The sequence below is a fragment of the Drosophila pseudoobscura genome, chromosome 3 (assembly GCF_009870125.1).
Source record: "Drosophila pseudoobscura strain MV-25-SWS-2005 chromosome 3, UCI_Dpse_MV25, whole genome shotgun sequence".
Classification (NCBI taxonomy): domain Eukaryota; kingdom Metazoa; phylum Arthropoda; class Insecta; order Diptera; family Drosophilidae; genus Drosophila; species Drosophila pseudoobscura.
The window spans coordinates 5,337,306-5,348,697 of NC_046680.1; the positions used below are offsets into that span (position 1 = coordinate 5,337,306).

At 40.2% G+C, this 11,392-nt stretch overlaps 1 protein-coding gene across 1 annotated transcript; it reads right to left on the reverse strand.

Moving 5' to 3' along the window:
• Positions 1-2,569: 2,569 nt before the first annotated feature.
• Cpes (Ceramide phosphoethanolamine synthase) lies at positions 2,570-4,497 on the reverse strand. Its single transcript, XM_033378192.1, has 2 exons — positions 4,284-4,497; positions 2,570-3,816 (listed from the first exon to the last, which is right to left on the reverse strand). Exon 2 carries the CDS (start codon positions 3,751-3,753, stop codon positions 2,620-2,622), a length of 1,134 nt encoding a protein of 377 aa, XP_033234083.1. The 5' UTR covers positions 3,754-3,816; positions 4,284-4,497; the 3' UTR covers positions 2,570-2,619.
• Between the last annotated feature and the right edge of the window lie 6,895 nt (positions 4,498-11,392).

Sequence of the window (11,392 nt, forward strand, 5' to 3'; positions counted from 1 at the left end):
ATCGCTCGATTGCCGATTAATTTTTTGGCAAACTCAAGGCGCTTTAAATTATTGCGCTGTGTTATTTGCACTATAGCTCTGGTAATATATGTTAAAAAATCAGTTTCCTTAAGACCTCTACGTATTGTCCGTTCGCTGACATCAAAATTTCCTGTTTCCTTCAAGTCATTTTCAACCGATCGAGGAGTTTTCAAGACATCCTGCTTAAATTGCCGCAAACTAAAAGTGTCTACCTTGGCAGTTTTCTTTCGTGGTCTGCCACAACGTGTAGCGTTTTTAGCAGTGTTGGTTTTTTTAAATTTGTTTTTTTATAGCAGTTTGTCTAACGTGAAATATACTATAATCTACTGATATTTTGCACTGAAATACCAGAGTTGAACTTCACTATTATTTCATTTTTAAGAGATTCACTGAATTCCTTTCGGTTACTCATATTTCACAAATTATTGAACGAAAACAATTTTTATCAGCATTTACAATCTCTAAACTGAGATAATCCGTAATAATGGTTTCGCTTTCTATCAACAGCAGATCAATACAAATTAATTGAAGTTCTGACAAAATACTTTTGTCCAGCCAAGATCAGATTACGAATGAGAATAAGAAGCATATTAACAAAACGCAAAATGCAACTACGAAGATAATTTGCAATATACTTTATGCATTCATGTAGTTAGCGGTAAATCAGATAAGAGAGCTGTAACACGTAGCAATTCGTCAAAATTCAACGCTAAACGTTGCGTAGAGCTTTTTCAAAATACTTATGCCGACGTGTGTAAATATTGATATGAAGATAAAACGTAACTAATAATGACCTTTTCTCAAATTGACATTTTTTAGACCTATTCTTGGTCCCTACAAGAATACAATAAGCTTTAAAATATCGTTGAAATATTGAAAATAATCAGCCAGGCTCCGTTTTTCACATTCACAAAAGTTTTCCGATTTACTTTTGAAATCACATAAATTGGGGCTCTCCTTTTCCCATTCCGCAAGATTTCTTCGTTTTCAAAACGAAAACATTTTCGTTGACGAAATGAAAAGTAAACGGCTTTTTATACAACAAAACGAACCTTAATTGCAAAAGGAAAAAAATAGATGACTTATTGATGCATTAACATAAACTTGATACCTATATCAGGGTAAATTATAAATAATTTTATTTTAACCCAACCTCAAATTTGGTTCGGACAAAATTGGCCACAGCAACAACAAATTTCGTTTTGGTGTAAGCAGCTGAGGCATTCCGATTTGGTTATCGGAACGTAGCGAAGTAATACATTTTTGCGTATAACAGCACAAATGTGCATGTAACAGCTCAGACTGTGCTTGTAACATGCGCTTAACAGAACATCTGGGTGAGCACAGCTGTTTCCCGCCCAATTTAATTCGGACTTCAAAATGTAACATATCGATAAAAAAAATATGTGAAAACTGGAGCACCTTAAAACGAAAACGAAACGTTTTGGCTGAAAACGTAATCCGCAAAAGTAAATGAAAAACGGAGCCAGCCTGATTGAATAATATTAAAATATACTGAATATAAATTGTTTTTGCCTGGGATGACAAACACATTAAAAATTCTATAACATCCATTTACCCCAGGTTATTACAGATTCTACCCGATTCAAAAAAAAAAAATCCAAAATATACAGTCTCATTAAAAAAATATACCGTAAATATACATACGAATTCAAGTTCTATTTTACATATTTCTCATTTTTGATATTCCGTCGAATACTACCAGCTATATAGCACAATTAGCCATGCCCACATAATTTAATACAATTCATGAATCATTTTTCTACTTAACTGGTTTATTCTAAATACTTGCTTTTATTGGATTTCTATATAACGTTGAAAATGAAATTTAATAGATTGATGAATCTGGCAAAGTATACCTCAATATACCAATATACCATAAATATACCTTCACCTCTCTTAAAATGCGTTCTTTTGGAACAGTCGAAACGAAACAAGAATTTTTAAACATTGATATGGTTTTTTCTTGCAAATTTAAAAAATATATAATGAAAGATAAATAATAAAATTTTACATTATTATATTATAATTCAATAATTGGTAAAGAACAAAAAACCCCAAGAATGTACGCTCACACTGTCTTTTACGTTTCGTTTATTTTTTAAGTATATATGTACATATATCACTCAGAATGGAAACTATTTAATTTTGCTTCATTTACTATAGCCAAGAAAAATGTTCAGAATATACTTAAATCAGGGTTTTTCCTGCTTATGTTACAGAACGAAATATTGTTAATATTCCTCTATGGACCCAGATCTTTGATACCATATCTACAAGCTACAAGACCCCCAAGAATTACGTTTTGATACGTTTTTATAACAATTTATTATAGATTTATTGATCAATAACATTGTTATCACAGCTGAAGACATGCTCTTGTAGTCGGCCTTAACAAAAAGTATCTCTGTATGAAAAGATGCAATAGTTGTTTTGTGTTTTGAAATATTGATGTTTAAGAAATATGGTTACAATACACAGACATCAATCATTATATACATACATATAAATAACAAAAAAGGCATCGTTGTATCCACTACAGAAATATTATTGTATTTTCTCGTAATATTAATAAAATCACAGTGAAATATTACTGCACGCTGTCGAATTAAAAATGTAGTTCTGTGCCTCCAAAATGTGCATTTCAGTTAAGCAAATTGCAACTAACAATATAATGTAACCGCTATAACGTATCGTTCTCAAAAAGTCCCACAGCTTGTCGCAAAAAATGCTGAGTAGCACGAGGTGGAGCAATGAGTGTACATTAACAATGCGCCACATCCACGCCACACAAAAGAACCAATTGGACTTGAATACGTAGTTCTGGCAATGAAGGTACTGACTGCTGCTAACGTCTTCACGCTCCAACATGTTCTGGTAGACGGCTATATAGCGATTCCAAGCAGTCGAACTGAGCAAGAGTTGTCCCGTGAAGCTGATCACATTTTTGGCCACTTTTCGCGTGGTTGCCTTCATTTTTGGAATCATTGTCGGTTCAGGTGTTTTGGGGTCACTCATTGGTATGATCGAGTAGCCCCGTCGAGGCGGGTTGTTTTTCAGGTAAAAGAATATGCCCAGCAGTAGGGCAATGCAGCCGAGTCCATCGCAGAGGCCGTCCACATAGTAGCCCGACGTGCCAATTTCGGAGCGCTCCCCCCTAATATGCTTTCTCACTCGAGCCACATGTCCATCCAAATCATCCAGGAAGGTGCGTATCTGGAAGAGGAGCACGCCCAGCCGTCTGTATCCCAGGCTATCGGATGCCACCAGTTTTCCAGACAAACAAGCCACACCCACATGGAAAAATGATATCATATTGGGCGTGATGAACGTGGAACGGGAGAATCCAATGACATTGTCGAACATAGTGGCCAGTGGTGCAAACAGGTAGTGGTTCGTGTGGTCCAGCAATATAGCTTTGACAGTTACATGGCAGAGCGGATTAATATCACAAGATATCCATGTGTGATCTTCATAGGACGGCTCTTTCTCAGCGGTGGGAAGTTTCGTGCTGCTACTGTGGTCTGATGTTCCTGCTGGTGCAACAGGCGATGGTGCAGATATTGTCGAGGTGTTGGTATGGTAATTCCGTTCTATAACATAGTTATGAATCCGCAAATAAAGCTCCACATCCATAAAAATGTAGAATATTATCAACAGAAACAGTAGCGTTAATAGTATCTTGCTGACTTGTGAACTGGGCCCAATCATGGTGGTAATATTTTGAGGTAGCTTTCAATTCTAAATTCCTTTCGAGGTGCTTTCAGGATACAACTGTAACGAGACGAGAAAATTGATTATTAAGGGTTTATAAAGGTTAAATTGTTTAAATTAATGTTCTATACCGTCACACGCACACATGTACGCTTGTGTGCATGCATGACGACATAACAATTCCAGCGACTTTCATTCTATTCCTATTCCTATTCCTATCTATTCTCGGTATTTACGGAAGCCATTAACATGTTGATGACAGGCCTGAGTATTATGTGGACTTTTCACTGCTTATAACTATTGCCAGGCAAGTTAACGCTTTTAAAGGTACAATAACAAAGATATGTACATGCATACATACTATGTGGTTTAATCAATCAAATAAATCACACACCCGCATGTATAGGCATGCTTGTGTTTGTATGTATGTATTGACGATAAGTAAGCATATGCTATGATGGTTTTAATAACCAATAAATAGGTGCTCAATCGGCTTTGCCTAGAAGGGGAATTGCAAGTGTACTTACCTTCATAGCTCAAAAATAAACTTCCTCTATCAAAACATCCTATCCTTGTTAAACTGCTGTCTTCGCCAAACCAATGTTCTATTTTGTTCCGTGAAACTTGTAGATTGACGTTTCGGAAATTCGTTATAGCGCAATAGTTTACATGCGGCAATTAGCAACAAGAACGTATATATACAAATAAAAATAAAACCATATATTTTTATCAATTATTTTTTTTTTTGTTCCGAGCAGTGTGACCGCGGATTTATCGTTAAAATATACCGTCCGACCCTAAGAAATATATCAAAATATACCGTGTCATTTTCAAAATATACCGTAAATATAATGACGAATTCAAATTCTATTTTACAAATTCCTCGTTTTTGATCTTCCGTGGAATATTCTCAGCTAAATAAAACCCTGAGCCCTGCCCACCTGGTTTCATACGATTACTGAATAATTTTTCTACTTAACTGGCCTATTCTAAATACTTGCTTTTATTGGAGTTTACGTTAAAAAGGTTTTAACGAAATAGGTCAAAACAAAAAAAAACGAAGTAGGATAATCGTTTATATTGCCCAATTTTTATATTCCGTTGAATAATGACGGCTAACTAGTTGTTACTTCTGCCATCATTTTAGCCCATTAAGGAATACAGGCTAGTTTTTAGTGCTTGATTTTATTGTTTTATTGATTAAAACAAGGTTTAAACGAAATAGCTCAACAAAAAAAAAAACAGTCGCCTTGTTGCTGGTATTTGAAGACATCACGCGTGTATATGCCTTTGTATACCCTATTTCGTTAGTTTAATATGAAGATCCTGTTTTTCGAACTGTTTTTAAATAGTAATTAATAAAGAAATTTTAGACATATGATTATTATCTTGTATTTATTTATATCCTTATACCTATTCTTGGTCTCTGTAGGATGACGATGAACTGCAAAATATCGTTGGAATAGGTTTAAAACAGAGACTAAATTGTTTTTGCATTAATTGAAGCCTTATCTTAATGGGCTCATTGTCGTCAAATGGTTATTACCAATAAATGCTCGTTTTTTATGTAGCCATGCCCAAATAATTTTATCCGATTATTGAATCAATTTTCTATTTGACTGACCTCTTCTAAATACTTGCATTTATTGGATCTTGTCTAAAAAAGGTTTCTTGTAGCGAATTGCAATCGATTTCATAGAAGTTGGCTTTTTCTAAAACATTTAATTTAATTTTTTGATCGGCCGGGAAGTAGTTATAACGGTTATCTTATTGGGGGCCTTATTATTGGGGCCGAAACCAGAGCTCATGGATTTTCCTGTTCTGTTAGGCTTCCGCTTCGCTTCTTACCTATCCATGTTCGACACGCATCGAAAGGTACAAACAAAGAAAAAGGCACATATACTGTAAGGGGTATATATAGGGGTATATTAGATTTGTGTTTCCGACCCCATAAAGTATATATATTCTTGATCAGTATCAATAGCCGAGTCGATTGAGCCATGTCTGTCTGTCCGTCTGTCCGTCCCTATTAGCGCCTAATGCTCAAAGACTATAAGAGCTAGAGAAACGATGTTTTGGATCCAGACTTCTGTGATATGTCACTGCTACAAAAATATTTCAAAACTTTACCCCGCCCACTTCCGCCCCCACAAAGGACGAAAATCTGTGGCATCCACATTTTTAAAGATACGATAAAACCAAAAACGCAGAATCGTAAAGGATGACTATACATATGTTTTAGAGCGTAAAATCTCAACCAGATCAAATAATTATTATAGCCAGAATAAAGAAAACAATTTCATTCTTTCTCGCTCCGTCTCTCTCTAACACATAGGTTTCATGGTCGGTTTTGCCAATTGCAAAATATGAGTTCAAGGATCTCAGAACCCATAAGAGCTAGAGCAACCAAATTTGGTATCCACACTGCTGTGATATCGGACCTTGACCGTTTTGTGTCAAAATTTCGCCACACCCCCTTCCGCCCCCGCAAAGGACGAAAATCTGGGCCATCCACAAATCTCAGAGACTATTAACGCTAGAGTAACCAAATTTGGTATTTGCACTTCTGTTAGATCTCACTAAAAAACGTATATCTCAGAATTTCGCCCCACCCCCGTCTGCCCCCACAATGGACGAAAATCTGTTGCATCCACAATATTGCACATTCGAGAAAACTAAAAACGCAGAATTATAGATAATGATCATATCTATCCGGTTGCTGAATCTGGATCAGATCGGATATTTTTTATAGCCAAAAGGAACAAAACAATTTTCAGTGACTACGCAGCGCCCGACGTCACGCTCAGACTGATTTTCTGTCTCTCTCGCACGCACTCTTCGTCGTGTCGCTTAAGATTAGCGGCATCTGCCGGAGGAGAGCCATATTGACTTAGTATCGGGTATAACTGTAGAGTTGCGGTGTCCGCAGCAACTCACAACGTTCCCCCTCGTTTTATTTTTTCGTTTGTGTTGAGTTTGAATGGTGTTATATAATTTTGGATGTTGTGCTTTACCAGAACACCAATCTAGGAATGCCTTATGCTTAGCTGTTCAGAGTAGATTTCCCCTCCGACTCTGTCGTCCAGCTTTGATCCATCTGTGAAGATGTTTATGGCCCCATCTGGGCCTGGGAGTCCCTCGAGCCATTCGTCTCTGTGAGGGATGATTGTGTCGAAGGGAGTGACTGTGTACTCTCTTGGAACTTGGTAGTCTGTTTTTGAGGGGACGGTACTGCTGTTATTTAATATGGCTGAGTGACCTATGCACTGTGTCACCCATTGATCTGAGTCTCTTAGACGTATTGCTGCTGCTTCTGCCCATTCCTTTCCTGCGAGGTCAAGGCTCTGTAGGCACAGGATGGCATTTAGCGCATCATTAGGGGTGGTGCGAAGAGCTCCGCTGATACATAGGGCGGCAGTCTGCTGGACTTTGCCCAGTTGCTTGGTGATCGCCCTTTTTGATAGGGCCGGCCACACCGTAACTCCGTAGAGTAGTATTGGTCTAACTATAGCTTGATATATCCATTGGACTATGCTTGGGATCATACCCCATCTTAGCCCAATAGCTTTTTTGCATGTGTAGAGGGCAGTCATTGCCTTCTTCACTCTGTCTTTGACATTCAGGTTCCAGTTAAGCTTCTTGTCAATTACCAACCCTAAGTAACTGGCACTGTCGCTAAAGGAGAGCCTGCATCCTTGTAGTATTGAATGGTTGAGGGGCGGGACCTTGTATTTATTTGTAAATAGTACGAGTTCCGTTTTTGAGGGATTTACTCCCAGACCGCGCGATTCTGTCCAATCCGACAGTTGCGCTAGCTTTGCGGTCATTAAGTCGTACCAAAAACTATACAATACCAAGATGTTGCATGAGCGACCAAAAAGCTGTTCTATGGCGGGTCCTAACATTAGAACCCAAAGGGCACGAGGGAGCGCGCGGGGTTTCAATTCCCTTTTCGCCTGTACTTCGTCTCTACCGCGACCCCGCTGCCCATCGGTTTCTTCTGTTCTGGACTCTCGATCCTCAGCACCGTCGAAGCGGTGGTCGCGGATCGCCGATGTCTTTGGAGCGGCACAGTGGGACCTTTGGACGTCTCAGCTTGCTAAATTAGTTAGTGAATATGAGTTCAATAGATATTTGCATTGAGTACTTACATATATATAAACTTTGAGTGCTTCTATCTCCTAAACTAAAACTATCTTGAAAATTTGATTGGAAAATTCTCTATTAGATGCGTACATTAAATTTATCGAAAGCACTCATACAATTTTTATACCCGATACTCAAAATGAGTATTGGGGTATATTAGATTTGTGGTAAAAGTGGATGTGTGTAACGTCCAGAAGGAATCGTTTCCGACCCCATAAAGTATATATATTCTTGATCAGCATCAATAGCCGAGTCGATTGAGCCATGTCTGTCTGTCCGTCTGTCCGTCTGTCCGTCCGTCCGTCTGTCCGTCTGTCCGTCCCCTTCAGCGCCTAATGCTCAAAGACTATAAGAGCTAGAGCAACGATGTTTTGGATCCAGACTTCTGTGATATGTCACTGCTCCAAAAATATTTCAAAACTTTGCCCCGCCCACTTCCGCCCCCACAAAGGGCGAAAATCTGTGGCATCCACAATTTCGACGATACGAGAAAACTAAAAACGCAGAATCGTAGAAGATGACTATATCTTCTAGAGTGCAAAATCTGAACCAGATCGTATAATTATTACAGCCAGAATCACGAAAACAATTTCACTATTTCTCGCTCTGTCTCACTCTAACACACAGGTTTCATGGTCGGTTTTGCCAATTGCAAAATATGAGTTCAAGGATCTCAGAACCTATAAAAGCCAGAGCCTATATCGGACCTTGACCGTTTCCTGTCCAAATTTCACCACACCCCCTTCCGCCCCCGCAAAGGACGAAAATCTGAGGCAACCACAAATCTCAAAGACTATTAAGGCTAGAGTAACCAAATTTGGTACACACACTCCTTTAAGATGTCACTATAAAACGTATATCTCAGAATTTCGCCCCACCCCCATCCGCCCCCACAAAGGACGAAAATCTGTTGCATCCACAATATTGCAGATTTGAGAAAACTAAAAACGCAGAATCATAGATAATGACCATATCTATTAGATTGCTGAATCTGGATTAGATCATTTTTATAGCCAAAAGGAACAAATCAATTTGCAGTGGCTACGCAGCGCCCGACGTCACGCTCTGACTGATTTTCTGTCTCTCTCGCACGCACTCTTTGTCGTGTCGCTTAATATTAGCGGCGTCTGCCGGAGGAGAGCCATACTGACTTAGTATCGGGTATAACCGTAGAGTTGCGGTGTCCGCAGCAACTCACAACGTTCCCCCTCGTTTTTACTATTTCGGCTGAGTCCCCACTGTGCCGCGCCAAAGACATCAGCGACCACGCTGCCCTACGGTTTCGGCACGCAGACGATTCATATTTTGTTTTTGTATTCTATCTCTCGAGACACACCGACTCGACGCTGACCGAGGCATTGACGAAGCCGAGTAGCATTTCGGAGGCGAAGGTAGCGTAAAAGAGAATTGAAGTAATAGCCTCGCGCGCACGTACCATGAAGCGTCAAACGAAAATTGACAAAGAATTTGTTCCTCATGCAACATCTTGGTATTGTATAGTCTTTGGTCGTACAGTGTTTGGGGGTATCTCCCCGAGAAGATAATCGCAACGTCGTCCGCATAGGACACGACTTTGCAGCCCCCCTTCTAGGTCACATAGAATCTTGTTGACTGCTATGTCCCACAGAAGAGGGGACAGGACACCACCTTGCGGGGTGCCTCTGTTGACATACCTCGACTGGGCGGACGATCCCATCGATGATGTCACCGTCCTGTATGTGAGCATCACCTAGTAACGGTCCACCCCCAGGTCAGTCAGGGCTTCTGTAATGGCGCCCGGTACAACGCTGTTGAAAGCTCCCTCAATATCGAGAAAGGCTATGAGTGAGTACTCTTTGTGATGCAGAGATTTCTCTACCGCTGAGATCACTTTATGAAGAGCCGTTTCCGTGGATTTTCCTTTCCGGTATGCATGCGCCTGACAGCAACTGAGGGTGTATAGTTGTCCTCAGTTGCAGCCCGACGATTCTCTCAAATGTTTTGAGGAGGAAGGACGATAGGCTGAGTGGTCTAAAGTCTTTTGCAGTTGAGTGCGAGGCTTTTCCTGCTTTGGGAATGAAGACTTTCTTTGCCTTAAGCCATGTTCGCGGGATTGTACCCACAGCCAGTATCTTCCTGAAGATACCTTGTTGCCAGTTGATGGCCGTATCCCCGGCCTTCTGAAGTTGGGCCGGATTACCTGGTCTGGGCCTGGCGATTTGAACGGGTTGAAGCTGTTTATTGCCCAGCTTATGTTACGTTTTGTGAGGATGTGATCCATCGAGGTTACCGGTCCCTCTCCTGGGAGATGTACCGTCTCGATGGTATTTTTTTAGTACATTTTTATAGTAAATTTAATCGCATTACAGAGCTTAAGGCCATTAAAAAGAATATTGTTTTATCAAAGATTGATAAAACAAGTATCGGTACAAAAAATATCGCATATCGGTCCATCCGTTTTTCTTGCACATGTACACACACACACATACAATCGATGAAGACGTGATGGGCGCACCATGCAAGTTAACGTACCCAATTCTATTGGGCTCTTATACGAGTTGTAAACAATCTTAGCTTTCTAAGACGAAAACAATTTCAATCTTGGGCCTTCGCCTAATTGATTTCTAAGATGTACAATCTCAATGGCTCCCGCCACAATTCCAATCTTTGACACTCGCCTAAATGGAAAAACAATGTTTGCCCACACCCGGCTTCTCATAAACAATATCACACCCGGCTTTCTGCAGATCCTGCACTTTGGGCATTTTACAGTTCTCTCTTTGGATGACGAAATCCAATACTCGGGATGGCGAAATCAATTGAGATGTTTATAGAAAAACTATTCGCGAAAGGGATCGACGATCCAGAAGCGACACCGAAAGTCGAGCTAAAAAACTAAGATCGCGCAAACCCTTTTTTGTCCTTTGTCCGGAATCCTTTGTGACCCTCAACTTAAATCTATATCTGTAAACTAAGAAGTTAAATAAAAACTTTTTAAAAACGCAATCCGCTACCGCAGTTAATTAATTAGCATGTTTAAGGGGGGCGGGCCACATTTTCCTATTGGGACTCGTCGGCTCATGCATGAAACGAATTAATAGTGTAACGAACCTGCTTTTTGGGCCCGCTTGAGTTTGCTGGGCTTGCTCAGCGGTCGGCAGATTCGCAGCAACGTATTTTTATTGTTGCCCCCAACGACAAATGATAAGACTTTCCTTTTCTTTACTTGAATTTCGCTTTATTCGCAATTCTATTAGGACTTAGGGCTAGGTGTTACAGTTTCTCTTAACTACCGATCTCCACCACGCGTGGGCTCTCGTCGGGTGTGGCAGCGTCGAGGCTATTGATTGGGGCAAGTTGACCTCTGCTATTGCTTTGGTCCGCCACTCAAATCCGCACTCCACGTCTCGCACTCCCCTCCTAGCTACCGCCGGCGTACGGGGATCTTCACTTAATTTAGACTTACTCTGGGGGGCAGGCGGGGCCTGTCTGCCTGCTGCTACACTTCACT

Coding starts and splice junctions, on each gene's coding strand:
- Cpes (XM_033378192.1), bottom strand. CDS start 3,753: ATGATTGGGCCCAGTTCACAAGTCAGCAAGATACTATTAACGCTACTG.